Genomic DNA, 24,054 nt, shown 5'->3' on the forward strand with positions numbered 1-24,054 from the left:
CATCCAGCCAATGAACTGGGGACCACGGGGTCGGCTCTCGTAAATCACACGCTGCGCTTTCCTGTGAGAACAAAAGGCGCACGCAAGCATGTCAGAGGAAGATCCAGCGGGCAAGGGCACACCTTTCGCGAAAATAACTCCACTTTATAACCGAAAACATAAAAAATGTCGCGCTGCAGTATTTGTTTTAGGTTTTGTGTACACCGCTCGGAAAAAGAAAAAAAAAAAAGCGCACGATTGTCAGTTTCAGAAAGTACCGATTCTGACTATAAAGGCGCAGCGTTACTCATCCACTTACAGAGAAAGTGAATCATCATCGTGATATGAGCCAACAGACGTGTACCATTAAAACAGGTTCTCATTGTGTTCTCTTTGTTCTGCTCCCTCTCCTGTCCTCTGCACATTAGGTGACTTACAGAGCAGCTATAGAATGGGGGCCCCACTTTGGAAGGTGCACACAATTTGCATCACTTATGGCGCCTCTAGTACATATATAAATGTAAAAGCACATGCGCATGTTACTGAACAAGTTGTCCTTTGACTCATGCCACTGCATTGAGTCACAGCAAGTCGTCAGTTGTTACAGAATCACGTAAATGAGTGGGGGCCTGGACTGTTGGGGTTAAATCTGCACAAACTGGGGCTGGGCTCCCTGTATGCATGAAGGATTACATTTAGAGTGAAGAGAAGAGACCTCAAAATATGAATAAAGGGAGGATGTTGCGTAAAGAAAAAAAAAAAAAGGATGGTGCTATTGCATACAGTACGTAGTGCAGAGTTACTGTATTGTGCTGTTTTTCTTTCCATTCTCTGCACAAATAACCTTTAACCAACTTTCGTGCGCATACACTTTCCTGTGTACGCAAACGGCAACTTAAGAAATCTCTCAGTGCCCATTAAAAAAATAAATACTCCCGACAACTCTTGCATCCGTCTCTCTATTAAAAACTGTGAGGACCTGCACACAAACGCGAACTCCCCATCAACATTCATACAACCCCCTCATCTCAATTCTTGTAACTCCGTCCGCCAGTGAGCGTGAGGCAATCTGCAAACGAGCAGGTCGACAGTCATAAGCTGCACAAAGATAAACCACTGATTGTTGCCTAGTTGCTTTTTAGAGGATGCTCTCGATTAACGTTTTGCGCCAAAGGAAACTGGAAAACGGAAACACTGACTTGCCACCGGTGATTCAGTTCTCCTCTCATCCGATCTTTCCTGTCTTTTTCATTCAACTTTAATTGGAAATTTTGGTGGCGGTGGCGTCACTGACACGCATGCACTAGTGTAAAAAAAAAAAACTTAACAAGTTTGCCTCAAGGGTTTCGTAAGGATAACCCGATAAGTGTCACGCCTTAAATCTCTTTTTCATGCACACAACGATGATGCATTCTTGACGTCTGTGTTTTGTGGTGCTTTCCGCTCCAGCAGGAATAACCCCAGCTGTGTCACTGCCAAGCCTGATGGGAAATGACCACCTCTTCATTCTCACTTCCTACTTAGTTTTAGCATATGCCAGGGCTGAAAGAGTTGTCCAGAGTTTTGTGTTTGTGTTTTGTGTGTCACTGTCCTTGCAGGATTCTCACATTGAAATGGCTTTAACAGAAAGGGACACATGAAATCAAACCTCACACCGCAGGATGTTCTTTTCACACCACTGACCCTTAGTTTGAAAAGAAACACAAAGAAACCGTTAAATAGCACTGCTTTACTGAAAACCTCCGTCGTAGAAGCATTTTAATTATCACTTGTTAGCGTCAATGAGAAGTCTCGTCTTTCTCCAGATGGAAGAAGAATTTTTCGTTTTGTTCATTATCTACTCCGCCTTTGTTAGAGATAAACATCTCAATGTTGTTCTAAACCTCATTTCCACTGTCTGTGTAATTTTAAATGAATAAAAAAATAAAAACCTTTAACCATTAAGTCCCACGTGTGTTAACACCTTCTCATCGGATTTAGTTTTAATTAAGAGATCCTCGTTTTAACCTCTACATCTGGACCGTCACCGCTCAAATAAAGCAGCGTCATCAGTTTCAGCCAAGACTTTACGATCAGCCGTAGCTCGCTCAAGAAGAACGCAGTGAAATGAATCACCGTGGAGACCTCAGCACGGTGGGATCGTCTTTCGAGTCTGATGGTTATCGATTTGGCTTGATCAAAGAGAGATTTCAGAGGAACAGATGTTCAGACACGAGGGGGAAGTGTGAAGTAGTTTAACAGAGGAGGCTGCTCAGGGTCAGGATGAACTGGTGCATGCATTCTGAGCTCCTTGCGTTGCCACGTGGTTGGTATCTGTGCAGCAAGTGTTGATCAGAGCGGGTCAGGCGAAGCGGCTGCTGCACCAGACAGAAAAACTATAGGATGGACGAGTGTGAGGCTCTGACTCCATGAGGAATTGCACTTTGTCTCTGGCTGCATGCAGTCTCCAGAGAAAGCTCGTGGCTGCCTCTGCATCGACGGAAATGGTGCTCACGCTTTGATCTGTGGCAAAAAATAAAAATAAAAAAATACGTGAGGACATTTTATCAGCCGTATCGGGATCCAGATAAGAGAGTTGCACGTTACCTCAGTGACAACCCCCGCGGCGATGGTGGAGCCGACGTATCGCAGCATGAAGCGGCCCAGTTCCTTGTAGTCCTTGTACAGCTCTAACGACACGGGCCTCTGAGTCTGGATCTCCACAACCGCATTCATGCCTTTACTCAAACACCTTCACAGAAACGGAACAGGAAGGGATTTTCCAGCATTACTCCATTCGGTAAATTAGTCATTTCTTTATTTAATCCTGTCGCTTTCAATTTAGAAACTGCTGCCCTAAAAAATAAGACAAAACCCCACTTTATCCTCCCACAGACTGCTCTTAAGCAACACATTTTTAAGTTGTTGGTAAGTAGGTTAAGTTCACAGGGTAGCTTGAATGCAGCAGTGACCGCAACGAATGCAACACAATGGCACCGATCTCAAGACTCACTTTGGCTTCTTCTTGAGGACCTCGCCGCTGCTTTTGTGCAGAACGCTAATTAGTTTCTTAATGGTTGCCGGCTCGCTGACTGTCTGGTAATGCAGCAAAACCTAAAAACAGTAAAGAAACATGCTATAAGTCACATATTTAACACAGAAACAGGGCTGAAGTTCCATATAAAATAATACTAAAATGTCATAAATAAAGCGCTGGGTGCATGGTGAAGTGGTTGTGTGTTTTCTGGCTCTTACAGGGAAGCCTTGCGTGATGGGGATCTCAATGTTGAAGAGGAGGATTCGAGCTTTGAATCGGGTGCAAGCGCGAATTGGCTCCTTGGGATCACAGAACACACAGCCAACACTGGACAGAAGCAGTTACACAATAAAATGAAAACAAAAAACAAAACAAAACTTGTCTTATACTCATACACATAAATAGTCTGGGGTACACAGACAGTTCTTTTTCATTATGGGACCCGTTTCAATAACTCAATATAACAATGTAGTCCTATAACCAATCAGTCATTTTGTTGAAAACAAAGTCAGTTCAGACGTATTTAGAAGACGTGTATGACTACATCACCGTTACTCAGCATAAAGTATAAAGTCCACCCACACAACTTGATAGGCCAGTGGGATCTTTACCTTTACCCAAAAAACATTAACCCACAAGAAAACAGGGTTAGTAAACAATAAAATGATGCGACTAGTGATAACTTTACTTCTCTTTCTACTGCACAATGAACAGAAATAAGTGTCATTTGCTGTTGTTGTGGAATCCACACAACCACACAGGCTCAGCTCATTTAACCTGAGATCATGTGTACACCAGGTAATTATTTATTTACTTGATCTTGATTATGTCCATGCCGGTGACGGTCAGGTTGACGTGGTCTCCAGCTGCAGCCCAGTCCAAAGCCTCATCATGTAGAGTTATCCCTACAGCAGCAGAGGCAGATTGTAAGTCCCCCTGCTGCCATAGGATGGCAGCGCTGATCCCCATAAAGTCACTCACACATACTTCAAGAGGGCAAATTAGGTTTGTTTTTTACGTGCGATTTGTATCAAATGTGTGCATTTTCTTGCATTTATTATTATCATACTACTGTTGAAACAGGACAGATAAAAGGTGTTCTGTTAGGGTTACAAAAACGCCCTTTGTAGATGATGGAAAAAAAACTTTCCACCTGTGTGGTGGGCGTTTCAGGGAGTTTTGTGGCACTCTTGCCGGCACAACAGGCCGGGCATCTCTGAGATAAAAACTGCATCTTCAGCAACTACTGCAGATACATGGTACTGAACTAAACAGAGTCTGAATGAGGATTTCATAATAATTTCATAACAAAGCGAAGCCCATAAATCAGCCACCATCCAAGCACGGCAGCACCTAGAAATGAGTACGTACCTTTAACAGTGCAGGTTTCATTGGGAGGCATTGCTAGTATTTTTTCTCCTGTCTGAATATAACCAGCCTCAATCTTCCCTGTGACACAGAAGCCTGAACCCTGGTCTGGGAAGAGAAAAAGCGGCGCTGAGCTACGAAAAGGGACGATGCGTGAATTTATTTTGCACAGCATTCACTGACTTTACCTTTGAACACATCCGAGACACACAGTCTGAAAGGTTTGTCCACGGACCTCTTAGGAGCTTTAAATGCATCTTTAGTAAGGGAAAGAAACAAAAAAGGAAGTAAACAATGAGTAACAGGAAATATTGGTATGAGAAGTATCATGACCAGGGTAGACGTACGGTGAATCATTTTCGGATGGTCAGGACTTGAACAGACAGACTGTGAGTAAGTAGCATATGCAAAACTCTGAAGAAAATTGTTCATTCCGGTGTTTAACATCATTCGGCGCAGCAATGAGCAATAATTCTTCTGTAATATTCCACACAAAGATGATTTTTTTCAAACAATCATCCCCGTCAGATTTAAAGATGACTACATAAACCTTCCTGACCATGGTTAGCTTGAACCGACTGCATTACAATGTCTAAAACGTAACATATTACACTTGTACACCATCAAATTGGAAATATCACTGCATCAACAATTAGTGCTTTCAATATTAAAACTATAGAGGATGTCACGACTTAATTTTGATACTCAACAAGCTGTTCAGGTGCTTGGAAATGGATGTGCTAAAAATAGTAAATGCTCCGTGCTAAGTCTTTTGAAGAAAGGTAGTTTTCATTCATTCAGTGTTGAATAATTACTGATCCGTCTCTAATCTTCACTTAGAGTCTACATTGTACTACACACTGTAGCCTTTCACACTCTTGCCCATTAAACAGTGAGTGAGATTATCTGGGCCAGTCTACATATGGCTCAGATCAGGTGCTACCATCAGGTGCTATAAATCAGGACTGATCACCATGGCACATAGGAGTACCCCACGGCTCCATTTTCGAGCCACCGTTATTCAGCCTGTAAAAGCTGCCTGCGTCAAATCACAGCTGATAAAAACACTGTTTGACATAGCGCAGCTGTGTAGATGACACATAATGGGATCTTTCACCGAAAGACTGTGGTACTTTAAGATCTATCAGTGCTTATAGGCAGTTTAGGATTCTGCTTCAAGAGCTGTGACTGGTCCGCTTGGTAGTAGCGTGCTTCCACTTCAGTATTTCCGAGTGCTTTTCCGTCTCAGCACTGATTGCTTTTGGATAAATTAAGATGGTTAACTGAGGAGGTTCAGAGATATAAGCATTTGTGTTTTTGGCGAAATTTTGGCCAGACTGACGAGTGCACAAGTATAAATGGCTTTCACCAACGTCAGATATGTGCGTCTAGACCCGCACAGGCATAAACTCCACTTTATATGTTTGGAATCAAACCGAGCAATAGTTTTTATTTCATTTCAGGTCGAGTTAATGGACTATTTAGCAATTTTTCATCTTTAAGTGTACTCCTAGAATGTATTCATGCTGCCAGTTCATAAATCATTTTTCTTCTTCTTTGAAAAATCTAAATGTAGCAGGGCACTTGAGGAAGTTGCCATTTGCAAGTAAGATCCAAACAGCTGCGAAGCTGCTTTCAGCTGTTGATGCTGCACACACATGGAAACACCTTTCCAATCTAAATTTACAGCAGTCCTTTGATTGATTAGGTTACGTGCCGCAATTTTTTTTACTGCATTTCATATGGGGCAACTTATTTACTCTGCTCTGCCCTTTACTGTGCACTTTAAAACACTTTGCATTACCTCTAGGTTTTAAGTGTGCATTATAAATAAAATCACTGTGTATTTGTCTCGCCTGATATTAGCAAAATCTATTTATGGTTGAAACAGATACTTCAACGTTGGTAGAAATTTCAGAAAGCACTCCTGTAGCATTTGCATGCCAAGCTGGTATAAAAAAAATAGTTTCAGAAAGACAGAGAGATATGAGTAAATGTCCTTCTTCCTGATTAGGGCAGCAACAAAACCACAAAACACTGCATTTAATTAGCAAATCTATAAATGCTGCTGATATATATTCTTTCATCGTTTTTATAGCCATGTATCCATGTTTAAGAAACTTTCTTGAATGAAGTGATCGCTTGTTAGCAAAGTAACACTTTTTGGTGACAGTTTCAGGACAAACCTTCAAGACGGTAAAGTCTTTAGCAGAATGATTTGAATGTGTTGGTTGTTTTTTATATTTAAGAAGCTTTAAAATATTCAATCCAAGTCTTCATGACTACAGCTGGGCACTGACAATGCAAGCACAAAAACTGAGAATGATTCATCATGTCTTCTCACACATTTGCAAGCAAAGTGTGAAAATGCAACTCATGTATTTTAACTTTCTGACAGAGAAAACGGGGTTTCAGAGACAAAAGGCAGGAAACGCTTTGGGCAGCGAAAGTACTGCCAGCGTGCATTTACCAATCTGCTCCAGCAGGCTGAACCCAGAGTACCAAGAGGTGAGCTGTGACACCGTGCTCTTGGTGGTGAGGTTTTCACCTGACAGGCCGCTGGTGGGGATGTAGAAAACGTCAGAGTCCTGGAAAAGCAGATAAAACCCAGGATCAAAAACAGAGCAGGAGAATTCTTCTTTTAGGCCAGATATCTAAAGCGGCACATGACACACCGACGCAGAAGTATCACAATGCGTCAAACGCCCTGGAGCCAGCTCACCTTGAATCCAGCCTGCTTGAGAAAATGTCCGAGTTTTGAGATGATTTCTTGAAAACGCTCTTGCTGCCAGTTTACCTGATTTGTAAACACACACACACACACGTATAAAGGGAGAAGGAACAATACACAGACAGAAAGTTTCCCCTTTAGTTTTACAATGGAAATGTGTCAGCATAAAAACTGGTGAGTAAACACAAATTTCACACATGTCCCCGATGCCTTCTCTTTCCCGTTATTGGTATTTATATATATTAATATGCCAATTTCTTTTTACCATAGTGTGCATGTGAAAGTTAATTTTTTCTCCATGTGTTAGGCATCATATCTGCAAAGTGAACTCCAAAAAAGATCCCAAAAGTGTGTGGGTAATACTGTGAAGGATGCCTGACCTGGTCCATCTTGTTGACGGCTACGGCCAGCTGAGTCACACCAAGCGAACGCACCAGCAAGGCATGCTCTCTGGTCTGACCGCCTGCTTCGAAGCCCGCCTCGAACTCCCCTCTGCTGGCATCCACCACGAGCACGGCCACATCGGCCTGGAGAAAGAGAGCCGAGGGGAAGGATAACATTTTTTTTTTTTTCTTTAAAAAGTGAGCATCTGTTTCTGCAGAGGCAGAAAATCTCACACTTTGATATATCCCACACTCAGTTTACTTTAATTAAACAGCTGTCACTGTTTTAACACATGTGTGTGTGCATCATATTAGAAAACATTTCTAACAGATCAGATCAGATCAGATCAGATCTTCACATAAATACCATAAAAGGATAAAGCAGGTGTCAAAAGATATTACATCCCCATAATTCTCTGCCAAATATTTATATATTTCTATTCAAATGATGTTAACACATTTACCACTTAAAAAAAAAAACACATTGAAAATCAAGTAAAAATCATTGTGAGGGTGTGGATGCACAAATATGGTTTAAAATTGACACGAAAACGTCTGCTTGTACTTATCGTACTAGACCATGATAGACTGACACCTTGATTTGCCTAAAACAGAAACCCCTTAGTCACTACATGAAAAGGTTGAACGTGAGGACAGTCATATGGTAAGAGGAGAAATTACACGAGCTCCCCAAAACAGACACAGACAAGCACACCCATGCCTGCAAAAACACCTTGTGCTACCAACACCCAAAACCACTGAAGGGATGTCTAATCACGCTGCGATGGGTGCGGCAGGCTGGGTGTACAGAAAGGAGATTTGCAAAGTCAGAAATCGGTTTGGAAAGTTTTTTTTTAAGATTATATTAAATGGTTGAGATGGATTTGTAGATCATTATTTGAGAATCTCTTGATACTTTATTAGAGTTAGGCGTTTATTCGGCTGCCCGCCTTCTTCTACACTAAATCCATCCCATGCATTTTTCATAAATGTCTTAAATTCCTTGGAATTTTTCAGTGTTCACCCGTGTTCTGTTGCTCACTTTTTTGTGTTTCTGTAACAGTTAGAGGTCACTTGTAAGCCAGAGTATTAAAATGTTAAATGAAATCCTAAATGAGGCTTTGTGAATTTGTGAACCAGAACACACAAGGACTGCGCCATCCCTGTGGTGGAATTGTACACATTGTGCAGGTTTTGTGTGGGATACCTGTGCAGCTCCTGTGATCATGTTGGGAATGAAGTCTTTGTGTCCCGGGGCATCCATCAGAGTCACCACTTTAGAGTTTGTCTCAAACTTAGTCATGCCCACATCCATTGTCACACCTCTGGAGACCACAGAAACAGTTTAGAGTTATTTTTCTATTTTGTTTTTTAATTAAGATTCTAGCCGGTAAAGATATAGCTTCGGTAAGTCCGACAAACTTGCATCTAAATGCGAAAACTGTGCAGTGGTCCTGTAAACTGTGCGCAGACTAGATGGCATGCCTTATAAGGCAATGTAGATTTAAAGCCCTGGACAGTTTCGCTTCAAACATCTATTGGGCGAGGCTCTTGAGCATTACGCGTCTGCTTCAGAACTTACTGATAAGTGAATATGGAATCCCACCCAAGTCACTTTCTGTTTCTGCCATATTTCGCTTCCGTTTCACTCGAGCAACAACAATAGAGAGCGCAAGAATGCGCATATAGTATTTTTTTTTTTTTCCAAATACAACATATTCCATGTAAAACGTTTTACCATCAGTGGCAACAACTACTGATGTAAGAAAGAAAAAATGCATAAATCGTAGTTTTGTTTCTAAGATCACATCCAGGACAGGATTGTGTCAGGTTGCCAGTACCTCTAAATTAATAATTGAACATAAGATTTCTTTTGTTGTTTGTGTTTTTTCTTTTATCAAGGAGCACACAGCAAGAAAAGACTGGAATATTAGGACATATTATATGGTATTTTGAAATAAACAATATAATTAAAACTGATAAAATATGGAATTGTAAATGAGGTGCGTATTTTCTATGCAAATTCATAATTTCATGCTCCTCATGTACCTGTCTCTCTCCTCGCCAGTCTCATCCAGGACCCAAGCATAGGCAAAGGAGGCTTTTCCCGCCTTCTTCGACTCCTGCTCATACTTGTGCATGGTGCGCTTGTTAACGTTGCCGAGCAGATAAAGCAGGTGGCCCATAAGTGTGCTCTTACCTGCATCGACATGGCCTGCAGAGAGACAGAACAACGTGATGAAGCCAAGAGGTTAAGGACTGAAGCTACTGTGAAGAGAGCAAACACCAAAGAGAAAAGGTGCGAGTTACGGGGACAGATAAAGAGAAAGAGGAAGAATCTGCACAGGGTGATAAGACAGGTGGGGGGAAGGGAGAAGATGAAACATGGCGAAGGGAAACCACAGGCGGGAGAAGGAAATAAGAAGAATTGCACAAGCGGAGAGCAGGCGGACAGAAATGGGAACAAGGATTGAGGGGAAGGTGAGGGGGGGAAGGGAGAGGGCCGTGGTAAAACGAAAGGTTTCACAGGCTGTGGGAAACTAGAATCATCTGCACTTCTGAAACTACCAAGTCACTTTTTCTGGTGTAACTGAGAATATATGATTGAGCAACTGTGTCGGTCTGAAGTTCGACTCATTCACTACCATTCAGGTTCGACATACACACACACACCCAGTGAGGGCAGACGAAAAGGGAGAAAGGGGGTGCTTCACAATGATTAATTACCAAACTGTAAATTGACATGTCAGACAGTGAAGACCAGTTCAAGAATACTGGGGGAAAACCTGGTCGGTCTTTCAGAAATTACAACAACAGAAGCAGCAATGTAAATGCTGATGTTTTTACTGACAGTGTAGAAAACTCACTGTATATACACCACATGTGGTCTCTGTTCATAGGAGGACAGGGTGCAATGACATTGGCACCTGTTGCAAATGTCTTCTTCCTTCGCGTTAAGCTGCACTACATTTTTTTTTGTGTAAATCGCTACGAGCCGCGCGAATTGTGCGTTTTCCTACCTATCACTACCAAGTTTAACAGAGGTTTGCCCCCCTGCCTCTTCTCCAGCTCGGCCTTGATATTGATCGCCTGCCTCGCCTTCCCGGAGGAGCGTCCCGGGGTGGGAGCCGCCGCCGACGCCTCTTCTCCGTTTGACCCTTTGGATGGCGTCTCGGGACGTTTGGAGGGGGCCTCCGTGGCAGGCGCCGAGGCGGCATTTTCGGGGCTGCCACCTCGGCGTGCCGAAGCGGCAGCAACGCCGTTCTCCCCTGAGCTGAGGAGAGAGTTGTAGTCAGGGTTACGGAGACACAGATTTGCTCCTAAACATGAAAGTTTGAGCGAGACGACCACGCCCTCTCGTGTTAACTGCAAAGCTCCTCCAAATTTACGGTCGCTTTTAAATAAAATTATAATATTGCCAAAAGATGAATGATTTCCAGTGGAAATGGAGGGAAATTTGAGATACCTGGGGACGTCAAAGCCCATTGTCTGCTTCTTGCCAGAGACAGTCATTCGTGCCACTTTGGGTACCACTTCAGAGTCCAGTTTATTGTGGGATGCATCTCTGCCTTTAGCTAGGAGAGTGAGGAACAAAAGACATTCATGACTCAACTACATGCCAACACTTAAGCCGTTAAGTGCACTGCTTTATTTTTATTCAACCCATTAAAACCTACAGAACCTATAGGAAAACTGTGCAAAACATAAGAACTGTTCCAAACCCTCCAAATATGCAAACATTTTCTGAACTCGGTTAGGACATAAAAGGAGATCTCATGGGATCCATCTCTAAAAGGAAGAGCAAGCAAATGCATGTGCATATTTTGCATCTATTGCACCCAAACTTTATGGAAATTAATGAAAAAAACTCTTTAGTTCAGTCCCTTAATACTAAAACAAAACTTTCACAGCCGAGATAAGAGCGCAAGGTTCGTTCTGCAGCCTTCGCTTGCACGTAGATTTTTCTAGATTTGTCAGGTAGCGCGCAAGATAAGAGATCTGTGTTTCAATCAGTTCAAATTTTACAGTAAGTGGAGGAGCTTATGTCATTACGCCAACTATATTTTTATCAACCTTGCAATCCCCAAAACATCATATTTAAGCTGAATGCACGTTTTCCTTTTAAAATGTTATTATTTTGTCATGATTTATTTCATTAGAAAACAACTAGATAACGCATTCAGCGACGTACATTACAGACACATATACAGCGGATTATTCTATATATAGTATATAAAAAAGTACATATTCTTAAGATCAGTGAGAGTGCGCTACAATGACTTGCACTTTGCGCTTCCTATGTAGCTGATTGGCAGTTCATATTTTGCACCAGAAAGATGTCTGAGGTCATTGCTTTGTCATCCCAGTCCCAAATGGCCACCGGTTCAAGTCATATCAACCTGTTACTGATTCATTTAGACGGGCTGCACAGCCAAGCCAACTGCACAGCGAGTGCGCAAAGTGCATCTGTGCGTCGTTGACATCCTGGTTCTGAAAGGGTTAATTTCTGAAGTGGCCGTTGCCTCCTGTCTCCACGTAAATAGATCAGTGTGACACAGCGTTTCGCAGAATGAATCTTTAGAAAAGGTGTCATCTCTGCATGTGCACGGCTGGAGGTGAATGTGTGCTTTATCTCACACGCGCATCCGGGTTTGATTAAAATAAAAAGTCCATATAAGCAGTTCAGGATGGCTGATTCTTGTCACGACTTGAGGAGGTGATGTTGACGATAAAGTGCAGCCTCCATCAGTTAATCTTTTTTTACATATATTTTTTGTTAGTACCAGAACAGACCCAACTCCCACACACTGTCCCCGCTGATCTTGCTGCAACACATACAATAATTAGCATAATTAGTCATTAATTAGATGTGAAGATAGATAAGAAAAGTACTGGTTCAGTTTCCTTCCCTTTGACACAGGTTTTCTAAAACTTGTTACAGTTCTCCTTACAGCTCAGTCTAACCATGCATTTCATCATTTACTAAATATTAACTTTTGTGTGCATCCCTGCATGTTTTATGCAGTTTATTGATCATAAAAAAAAATACCCCAAGGGAAAATTAGAGGAAAGAGGTGTGATTCAAGAGAATTAATAAGGACTTTCTCTAACCAAGCAGTCTCTGAATGACTCGTTATGCACACAGAAAAAAAGTCCCCTTCACTCTGAAACACGAGTCAGGCTGCACTTTTTTTCCTTTTAAAGCAATGCCATTTACATGCTGCTCATTCCCACAGAGATGCGCATGTGATTAAAATATGGAGAAAAAAAAAAAAAAACCTGGATGATGAATGGCTCGATCTTGGCTACGCGGGATGTTGTGAAAATTGCCTGTTCTCGAAGTAGATTCAAGTAACGGATACATCTGAAATGCCTCCATCGCCGCTGAGGTCTCTATCGTCAGCAGCAACATGAGATGGAAAAAGTATTGTCTGGGGAATTTGGGTTCTTCCTGCAGCTGGGGGCTTTTCTTGTCCCTACACAGTGACGTGGAGGTTTCAACCACCTGCCTCAAACGGGACACCAAGCACCATGCACTTTACTTCTATGGAGCATCAGCTGCAAAATGTACAAACAGTTTAATTCTAGCAAGTACATTTGAGATAACTTAACTTACAAAAAAAAAAAAAAAAAAACTCAAAATAAACCATACCAGAAGGGTTTTTTTTCTTCCCAGATCTTCACCTCTATATTTTAACCTGGGGTAAAACAGACAGGCACACCCTGTTACACTCCCCCTGAGGTCCTAAACTATCAACAACCCCCTTTATAGCTACCGGACATGTTGATCTGTCAAAACACTGCAACGCCTCTGCAAACACCTGACTTGCAAGCCTAATTTCTTTTTGTGTGTGTGGTAACCTGCCTCAGGGAAGCATTAACAAGAGAGTGGCAAGAGAGCAGCTATTCCGTGCCATGGAGCTCAGGGGCTCGGAACAGGATCTCTTCACACAGTTTGGACTGGCAGGTAAACAGTTGGCGTCCTCCCATCCAGGATTTCTCCAGTATAGGGGACCCTTGGCGGTAGCTGGGGAGGAATGAGTCATCGTACACTTTGGCCCAAGGGCCCAACTGAGCACAGGATAAAAGGAGTCCGCCCAGGATATGCAAATACCAATCCTCCCTCCCCCCGTCCAAATACACGCACACACACACACACACACACAAGTGTGCAGGCAAATTTAAAATTGTAAAGAGAGAACGATTAGGTAATGGGATGACCAAAAGGCTTACAAAACAATGCGGTACACAAGAGCTGAGAGAGGGATGGAGCGAGATCTAATCAGGTGCATACTCACGTTATACACACATCAGGCGTAACATTATGACCACCTTCATAATACAGTCGCGACTCATCAGAGAATAGACATGGACCTTCTGAGGTTGTTCAGTGGTGTCTGGCATCAGAATGTTTTTAGTGGGGGCCTTTGGGTCCTATGAATTTGGAGGTCAGGTCAACACCTTCAAGGGGTGTCATTGCTATAGGGTGGGGGTGCCTGGTCTGGTCTAAGTGGGCGGTACATGTCTAAGTGACATCAACACAAACGCCAGGTCCAAAGATTTCCCAACACAACACGAAGACGGTCAATGTGATTCACTTCCCCTGTCAGCGGTTTTAATGTTGCGGCTGATCGGTGTAAATGATTATAGAATACAGTAGACATTTCAACATTTATCCTGATAACATCACCATGGAAGATTTTCAGCAAAGCAAAAGTGTAACATTAAAGTGAATTCTGGAGAGAAATGTGAGGTTATGAGTCTCCCTACCACTTGAGGCCGCTAAAGGCTGCGAAAGACGCGTTCAACTTGCCTCTAGTCTTCTCATGCGAGTGGAAAAGGATCGAGTAAAACTTCAGGCACAGTTTTGTGTACACAGAAGCGCACTGTTTTTGCTACAAACTACAGACACATCAGTGAGCCAATTAAGTTTCTCATTTAAAACAGCAAAATAAATAAACACATGAATGAAAATGAATGTGAAGGAAATGAGATTGCTGGTTGAGGGGAAAAGTACCCATTTGACCCCTTTCAGGATGAGTCACACACAAACACAGTGTGTCAGTACTGCCGCTGAACTAGGCTCCTCATTCTCCACTCCCACCTACTGAGAAGATCTCGAGTCAACCTTGACTCATACAGACCATATGAAAGTTCTCACCTAATAAGGGGATTTTAGATTTCAAATCAGGACTGTAATAATCTGACTTTTTGTTTTCACCAAAAATGAAATAAGTTTACCTAATATCTGTTCAGTGCTGCCCTGCTTAACATCATTGTAGAGTTTGGTTGGTGCATGTTGTGATTAATAGAGATGTTTCCAAAGAATGAAGAAAGACTACCGCATGCGATACTAAACATCCACTCTTTATGGCGACTTCTCAACTGTGTTCTCCACTGGGCACGGTGATGATTACGTGAGGTTTGTTTCTGGTGACTCCTTACGAAATAGGAAGCTGTGAAAGGAGCTAAGGACTTGCACATTTTGTGCATAATTCAAAGTGATTTCAGTCACACACAGCAATGGCTGCTGCAATGAAACGTTTGAAATCGATGATGCCTCTGTGACCTGATGGAGTTTGGCATTTTTTTCTATTAGATATTGTAATCGTACATAATTTTATATTGTAAAGTCTATGTTTACCGTTTTACCCGAGTGCGTCCTTAATGGGGTGCTTTATATGAGAGTACGATACCATCGTTTGCCTTGAATTAGACAGCACATTTCTTTAATGACACATTTCCTTCACAAATCATGGGATGAAAACTGAAACTATATCATAATTCTAAATTAAGAAATCATTACTTTCAACCCATACTGAAGTGACACACACGCAGACTGTTTGAAAAGATAAACCTAAATTCAGATGAACCGCTTTTAGATTCTCAGTATTTACTGCACAGAGCAACACATTTTACTCAATGCGATTTCATCATGTTTGATTTATGTACCTATAGTGGAAAAAAAAAAGAAGACGGTGCAGTTTTTTTTGTTTGTTTTTTTGAAGGATTCATTGCTTAGCTTAATGTTATGGGACAAAACGTGCTAGTGCAAAGTGATTATGATTTAAGGAGAGCCCGAATTCTGACTAATTTATCCTCTTAAAACCTACTGTGATTTTAGTCTTAAAACAAGTTTCAACACAACCGAGGTCAAACAACATTAATCTCAAATGAGAAATCTGTGCAATCACAATCACAACATACACAAACAGGTAATTCTACTTTCCAGATATCTGAAACAATGCTAAAACAAAGGCAGTCTGACTTGTTTGAGTTTTCACCAGTCGTCCAATTGGCTTGTTCGGCCTCTGCAGAGTCCTATCACGTTAACCAATGAGATTCTACAAGAACGCTCAAGCTCGTGAACACCTAAACAAGTAAATGATGAAAAACAGGAAACCAGACGGAAGCAAAACATTTGGGCATCCAACCAGGGCCAGTACGTAAACCACAGGGATTCTCACCCATTCTTTCTTGCCAACAGCTCCTAGTTTTGCTGGATTCGTTTGAGGTTTGCTCGCAGAGTTTCAATGGTGGTTTGGTCAAGGAACTGTAGGGGCCACGGCAAAACCCAGGTCCACCTCTGGAGGTAGCGGTTTATTTTGAGCTGTGTGCAGGGTCATTGACAACAGCGTGACGTTTGCCTCCAAAATTTAACCATTACTTCGCTTGTTCTGCTGTGAGTGAAATGTACCTCAGGCCAAATGGTTCCGGGTGGACAAACGTTTGCATGGTGCTCCCTCACATGCAAACGTTTACCCTGCAGACGCCGCGCAAAATCATTCACGTCTCGACATGGAAGTGGAAAAAAAAAAAATCAAACAGCACAACATGTAGACAATAAATGAACCAATGATTTCTGAAGTCACTGCGTGTGTGTGCTGCAAACTGTCTTATCACGACTTCTTAAAAACCTTTTTAACGTTTGATTGCCTTCAACCACAGCACAGAAGCCAACACTTGCATTTCCTGTAATATAAATGGATTTTTTTCCATCTAAGTCAAGAACATTGTTTCCCTCTCAGCCTTTGGTCCTTTGACATTCTGCACCACAACAAAGCAGAAGCACTGATGGAATGTAAGTCCAAATACGGCTGCTATCTTTTGACCACTTGCTCTGAGTAAAATTATATTTTCCAATGCTGGCACCACTTCACAACAGAAGCGCGTTTGTGCAACATCTACGCCTTGCAGAAATGCAGAGCCTGTAAAGACACAAAATGATTTGATCTGTCACAGCCTTTGACAAAGCTGTGAAAGTTGAGAGACATGATCAGATTTTCCTACGTAGGTGGTGCAACACACACAGAGTAAGATGATCGGCTGCTGAGCCGAGTCGACGTGTGCTCTGGGTGACATTTTCTCCAAGACTGCAGCTTCCTGCCCAAACCCACACAGTGGCTCGCCTTAAGAGAAAAGGACAAAACAGTTGCTGGACAAACCCACTTGTTAATAAAACGCTTCACTTTACTTCCAGGAAGCATGATCTAAAAATACTCTGGGGCAGATCTTCACTCAGAAAAGAGATCACAACATCCCTAATAGACCTAATTATTTCCAAACACAATGCTCCCAGGACTATGCTCAGTGTACACTAAGAAACCCGTTTGACTTCTACTGTTTGACTAGTCATTATTTCCACTATCTGCCATTTATCATTTCCCTCAGGCTCGCCAGTCGATGTTTGACACCCTCAGGGTCCAGTTTACTCAGCTCTCTGCACCTGTATAAAGTTTACACATAAGTACCCCCACACCACACCTCTGCAACCAAAGAAAATGCTCACATTTAAGGCAACAATGAAGTAGTGCGGGAAACTCTGACATCAGCCTTTGTGTAGCGTTTCACAACTACAATGCAGACCAGAGTCTTGGCAACAACATCAGGACGATTATGAGTTTTTGGGTTGAAACGCGGCGTGAACAACGGGCCTCGTAAAGCTCACAATACTCAATAGTCTCAAATCTTTAATATTAGTTTCTTTAATTCGATAAGTGTCCACTTAGTAGTAAAAATGGGAGCTACCAACAGAAATTTCAGCATTCAACATTTCAATGACAGTTTAAAAAAAACAAAACAAAAAAAAACATTCTACTTATTCCCTGAATGTTATTAAAATTGATGCTGAAAGCTTAGAGTATTGGTTCATGTGCCCACAATACAATACAGTCTCATATTAGAAAGTGCGATAAGAAATATTTCAACAAGTTTCACAGAATTGGTTCAATAAAACAAGCCTAAAAGTATGTTCTTATACGCAACTCTCTCGTACACAAACAAGAGGATAAGCCTAGGTTGTGGTGCATTCAGTGTAAATAAATTCAGACATCTTTATTTCAAAATTGACAAATTAACATCTGGCAGCGTGTGATGACACAGCCAGTGTGAATCAATCTCATGTGTGCACTGTAACAAAAGTTGCTGTTTTTTTTAACTTGAGGTTTGAAGTCATTCAGAACACTTTTAATTCATTGTGCCGTCATTGAAATTAAACTCTTTTTTTTTTTTCCACATTAAGCTGTTAAAAGCATTCACTTTTCTGTGTGTGACTTTGTATGCACGTGTGTGTGTTCTTGTTCCCTCATGGGAAAATCTCCAGGTGTCCCCTAAACCAAAAAGTCAACCTCATGATCTCAAACACAGGCAGTAGTAAACCAGCACAATGGTTAACTGATCCATATTCCAATATGCAGCACACCTGCACACAAAGTCAACCTCTTTTTTTTTTCCTCTTTTCAAGGTTCATGCAGCTCAGACTAGAAAAGAAGCCATACCAAAAGAGATACACTTTAAATTTCCCAGGCTATGATCAAATACTACAAAAATTAAAAAGCCATTGGCTATCAAAGCATACAAAAAATAAGATTTGAATTTTAAAATGCAAAAATCATTGTTAATATTCTTAAAATACTAAGTCTCCTTTAAAAGTTTACTTAGCTGCCGGAGTAGATTTTATTATCCTGTTAGTAATAGCAACAAAAGATTTACTTGCCTCCAAAAAAGTAATACATAAATGGTGTAGTAATACGGTTTCGAATACAGTTCCTAACTGAGCGGATCAGTCCTTCTGTTGTACAGTTGTTCCCAAAAGTTTCTTTACTCCACTGATTGCGGGACACAATTAAAAAACTGATAAGGACTGACCACCTTCAGTTTAAATTAACTGGAGGAAGAAAATCTATCACAAACGTTTGAGGTTTTCCTCTCGAGTCAATTTAGCTCCCACCTTGACGCAACTGGATAAAGTGCTTTCCTTACGTCTATCTTGTGAAAGCTTTGCTTTGATTAGCACGTACGATGTCGTCAGGCGAAGGTGTGTCGAAACAGAAAGGTTCAATTGGGAGAAGTGGCGCAGGCTGCTCTTTAGATTTGTCCAGCGATTTACAAAGGAAGGGATGGTAACCACTTCCTGTCCTTTGACCTTTTATTTTTCCCCTCCTTACGTTCCTCCTCCTCTTCCGTTGTCTGTGACTTTGAAAAAACAAGGCAATTGCAAATACTGAAGGCTGCGCAAAAACAGAAAGATTCAGCCCCAAGGAAACGGAAGTCGGAGAAGACGGTGAAAGGAGTTCGCTGTCGACTGGACGCAGGCCTGCTTCGTGTGACTGGGCCATGAGTGAACTCAAATCAATAGTCTGGCCCGGCTGAGATGGCCTGGAGATTTGGTGGTATGGTTTGTGGTTGAGCTTACCCATGGCACCACCCTCAGTGCTTTCTGTCGACACACCAACGCTCTCTGGTTTTGCTGGTAAAAGGAGCGAGGCGAGGGAGTACTGTGACCCATTTGAGGTGGTTGAGGTTTTGCCTTTGTGTTCAGTTGCCAAATGTGACAAAGGAAGCAGCTCAGAGAGGCCAGGTGGTTGCTTTAGTGCATTTGCTGAAGATTCAGTGCTGACAGGTTGATGATGTACTAAGGAACTGTTGGTCTGAGGCTGCAGGGCTAGCTGAGACAATGACAAGGTCCCACTTAGGCCTGAGGGAGCAATAGGAAAGGAGAGTGCGCTTTCTTGTCTTTCAGTGCTTGGTGAATGGGAGTGAATCCTGCTGTTTTGGTGTTGGGAAGCAAGTTCAGACAGTGAGAGTGTCTGTGCTGGTGCAGCCATTCCCTGACACTTTACAGTAGGAATTACACTTTGGAGGGAGTTGCTGAGCGTTGGGCTACGATTCGAGTGCTCTTGGATTAAATCAGCCAGCGATGGGCTTCCTTTAGGGTCGGCCACTATAGGTTTACGTCCAGTCCCAATTGCCATTGAGGGCTGATTGTTCTGCAGTACCGAGCTGAGACTCCCAAACCCAGGAGGAGCTGCCACAGAAGGGCTTACAGTTGTTACCTTGGGGTTGCTTAGTGACAGATTACTGAGTGACGCCGAAAGTATGGAAGGAGCTGAGGTACGAGAAGCTGAAGACACACTTAAAGACGCCAACGTTCCTAGAGAAAGACTATTCTGATTCAACACAACGGATGCTGGTGAATTAGGTCCTCTGGTAAAAGTTCCTAATATGGAAATGTCAGCTACTCCTGTCCCCATACTTTTTTGCTCATGATTAGACATAAGTTGTGCCAAACTGACACCAGTGTTAATGACTGGACTAACACTTTTATCTTTTAAATTTTGATTTACAAAGCTGCTAACAACGGGTTCAGTCTGACGTAGGAGGTCACGTAAGTTTGGTGCATTTGGTTGTGTACATTTGTGTCCTTCTGCCTCAGGTTTATGTGCTTTGGACGTAATGTCTGTGTGAGAAGCAGCCAAGCAGGCTCCTTACCTTACGAAAGCCAAAGGTAGTCGAAGAAGAGGGACAAGACGACCACAGAGCAGAAGTCAGATGAATCATTCAACGAACAAAAAAGAAAAGAACAGAAAGAAGGCATTTTGTTAAACATCTGAATATGTGTGACTTCACAACACTAATGAATTATATTTGAAATCAACGGCATAATGTTAAATTAGTAACTGATGAACAAGTCATTGAAATAGCGAGATCGTGCACAATTATTTTTTTCAATCAAAATATTTAAGCATCCCTAATGAACATCTTCCTGATGTGTAACTGAATCAGTGGCTGAATCAGGTGAAATAATTGTTAAACAAATATAAAAAAAAAAATTCTTTTGGTCAACTCCAGCCGTACCTTTCTCAGCCTCCTGTTTGGTTCTTTGTGGAAGCGGTGCTTTCTCCTGGCTAACTTTCACGACCGAAGCCATCTCTTCAGTTGTACTTCTGGCAACTGGGGCTGTTTTAGTGTCTTCAGACAGTACGGCATCCAGTGCCTTCTGTGGGTCGAATCCACATCTGATCGCAGCCTGATTAAGGACAGAATCTGGAACTGCATCCCCCAGCACAGTCCGCATTTGGTCCAGACAGGAATACAACTTGGCTACGGATTATAATACCCATGTTAGATTTTTCTCACTTTGCACATTTTTAATCACAAACCTGTAGTTGCATGAACAATGAATAGGAACAATGAATAACACTACCTTGATCAAGAGGGTCAAGGTTGTGGTTGACAGTAGGAGACATAGGAACATCCTCATCTTCGTATTCTTCCTCCTCTAATGGCTCCTCTTTTGGTGCTTGCTTCCCTTGACGTGAGTAGATGAACTGATTCGCTGGATAAACCAAAAACATCTCCACTTATTGGCTGATTGCAAGCTATAAGATGTGACTCAATAAATTAACTCTGGGAAATAAATTTCTTCCCCAATGTTTCTGCCTGCAGATAAATAAATGCACAGTATATTTGATGTAAAATTCAGTTGTAAAATTAGGGGATGAGCTGATCATTGATAACCAACCTGTGGCTGGTGATATACAGCAGTCATCTTCCACGGACTGTCCATACATGTCATCATCATCAAAGTCTGAAAAAAAAACAAAGGAGGTTCAAATGTGTTTTGCCTTTCATTATTCGTTGCACACACATACCTATACACAACATGCAGTTGCAGCAAAGTCAATTGGAACAGCTGTCAGTTTGTTTTGTCAGCAACTTTGAGACGCATAATAAACTCTGAATTGGAATCCAGGTCCTTTACTGTAACTACCGAGAGACTTCACAATTCACTAATAACAGGGAGTATCCATATACTCTTTCTAACATACAAACAAATAGCTAGGACCACTGAGGAATCAATACATAGTTAGCAAGCTAGCCATGTAGCTGTTATTATCCTGAGTAAACGTTAACGAAGTTATTACTTATAGGCACATCCGTGTTTAGCGTCAAAACATTGCCCTGAGAGCTCATGTACGTGATTCAGTATGGTATTGTGCTGACCATTTTTTGTACTTAGTGCCAAGTGACACGACAGCAACCTTATCTTGCCAGCTAAACTTGCTAGCGTTAGCTGCTAAAGCTACACTCTACAAAACTGCTGAGAATTGGTAGCTTAGCGGCTAACGTCTTTAGCCGTTTGAGGCCTTGTCATGTTAAACGGGCACCAACACCGAGTTAACGTCAATCTACCTTCGTCGTAGTTGTAACCCCGAACATTTCTGTGGCGAGACATTTTGCTTAAGCGTCCTCTCTCGGCCCCAACGTTAAAGTTATTCGTCTCACAGACTGTTGTGTTGTGACATGTGTCTCACCGCCCGGCTAACATCGCTGCTGCTGAGGCTGTGTGCAGTAGCAGGCAAGTCAGATTCGAGTCTTCACCCTTGCAATATAATAAATTAAATTGGAGGTAAAAGTGAGTTTGACTGTAAATTGTTTTACAATATCCTTTCGTTACATTAAAAAGCGTAAAAATAAATAAATAAAAACTTGATTTCAGATAATTTTTTTTTTTCGCTGACGTAAGTTCCGGTTTCAGTTCTAGGCAAAGCGGCCCTGGAGTCAGACCTCCTGAACACGCACCACCATCTACCACCACACCTTTTTGAGAGAAAGAGAAACTGACTCCCATTCATTTTATGTCTGCTGATTATCATGGGCCAGTACATGAGTTCTATACCTGAAAATGAAATAAACTTATTTATAATGTATTCTCATCTCAGCTTTCGTAGAGAAAAACCTAGAGACCTCATGCAGATAGCGACGGCTGTGGAGATGTAGATTATGTAGACAATGTATGACTGCACACTGCACACTGTTTCATGCGAGCATTTAATATTTAATCAGTGTGAAAGAGAAAGCACAGGATAAGTGCCTAAGAACATTAAGCGGTCACAAACAGTGCACAGAGAGAACACGAGAGACTCTTCCTGCACATGTGTGATTTTCAATCCCTTCCGTGGTCTTGAGGTGTGAATGCCTAAACCATTTTATCAAAGGTTATGCCCTATGGTAAGAGACCGACCCATCTCAGCCCACACTCTACACCTCGTACAAACACGCCCCGAAGTGACATCATTTTTTCCTACTATCTTTGCACCACAAGAAACCTATAGCCTGTCTACCACAAAGGAGAAAGCAATTAGATGTGCGTGCTTGTGTGTTCACAATGCCGCACACTCACTTGTTTATCTGTGAAATGGTCTGCAACATGCACTTCATAGTCACAAATACGCGTGCAGATAATTGCACGAGTTTTGATACTTTGACTTGATCTCATCTATAGTGCTGATGAAAGAGAAGATGGTGAAAATGTCAGACAATCATCTGATACTGCCAGCCATGCAGGGGAAGTATACACTTGCACATCTGCACGCAAAATGAAATATGAGGTTTGGCGTGTCTCCCCATACTAAAAATAGAGCAGAATAAAGAAAGATGTCTGCTTAGGTAATTGTAAAGACCTTTTCACAATGAATGGCTCATATTGCAACTGTCAGTTTGAAGAAGAGCAGGTTTAATTGACGGAGGTTAGTAAGAGCAGCAGGAAGGATCATTCATAACAGGAGAGGATGCTGGTCTGGGAGTTCATTATTTACTGTGCAAAAAGTTTTAAAGTGGTTAAGAGTGTGTGCCTGTGTCTGCGCGTGCATGTGTGTCTCTAAGTGGGTGGAGGTTTCCCCTCTTAAAATTCCACTTCCTGCGTTTTGAAGTCTTAGCTGCACATCTACATGTCAAAATAAACAACTGCACATGCACACATGGAACACATGCAGACAAATTAACAGATACAAACGTGCTCAGTTTACAGGGTCACACAGGTGACACAGAGGGAATTCTTCCTCTGCATCACTAAAATGTTTCTAGGGCATTTTGAAACCAAAGAGCACCTGATATGAAGTTGAAATGGAACATATTGCCACACTGAAAAGGAAGAAACAGTCTCAGTATTGAAATGAAAAGACGGTTTGCAGCTATTTTTTGTATTGTCCGTGTTTGACATCACCCTTTGCGGTTCAAAAAGCACAAACAAAGTCTCTGGCCCAGTGAGGTAGGTAATAAATGTTTTTTTCTTCCTACGTGCAGTCAGATTTTACTACACAGACTAAAAATGTTTCTGCAACAGGGCTGAGGTGTGATTTTCACACCTTTACAAGGAGGTGAACATTTGTTTCCCTTTGAACATCTTTTAGCGCACTCTGGTCAAATCTGCGCTGCCAATGTGGTCACAGTGTTCATGTGAAGTCTCAATCAATCAGTGGCAAGCAAGAGAGCTCTTTAAAGGAAATAATGGG

General features: G+C 41.9%; 1 protein-coding gene across 2 annotated transcripts; it reads right to left on the minus strand.

Annotated features, from left to right (window-relative positions):
- Positions 1 to 1,688: 1,688 nt before the first annotated feature.
- hbs1l (HBS1-like translational GTPase) lies at positions 1,689 to 22,147 on the minus strand. Of its 2 annotated transcripts, XM_047573349.1 has the most exons (19): positions 21,953 to 22,147; positions 21,282 to 21,347; positions 20,964 to 21,095; positions 20,615 to 20,860; positions 20,172 to 20,243; positions 10,944 to 11,052; positions 10,498 to 10,751; positions 9,527 to 9,692; positions 8,685 to 8,802; positions 7,475 to 7,621; positions 7,086 to 7,160; positions 6,834 to 6,951; positions 4,552 to 4,620; positions 4,367 to 4,471; positions 3,810 to 3,900; positions 3,214 to 3,322; positions 2,972 to 3,072; positions 2,566 to 2,710; positions 1,689 to 2,481 (listed from the first exon to the last, which is right to left on the minus strand). In XM_047573349.1, exons 1-19 carry the CDS (start codon positions 21,993 to 21,995, stop codon positions 2,470 to 2,472), a joined length of 2,178 nt encoding a protein of 725 aa, XP_047429305.1. In that variant the 5' UTR covers positions 21,996 to 22,147; the 3' UTR covers positions 1,689 to 2,469. The 2 variants fall into 2 exon arrangements, with proteins under 2 accessions (XP_047429305.1, XP_047429306.1); XM_047573350.1 differs by lacking the exon at positions 20,172 to 20,243 and having other exon boundaries at positions 21,953 to 22,140.
- Positions 22,148 to 24,054: the final 1,907 nt, after the last annotated feature.

The sequence above is a fragment of the Mugil cephalus genome, chromosome 21 (assembly GCF_022458985.1).
Source record: "Mugil cephalus isolate CIBA_MC_2020 chromosome 21, CIBA_Mcephalus_1.1, whole genome shotgun sequence".
Taxonomy (NCBI): Eukaryota; Metazoa; Chordata; class Actinopteri; order Mugiliformes; family Mugilidae; genus Mugil; species Mugil cephalus.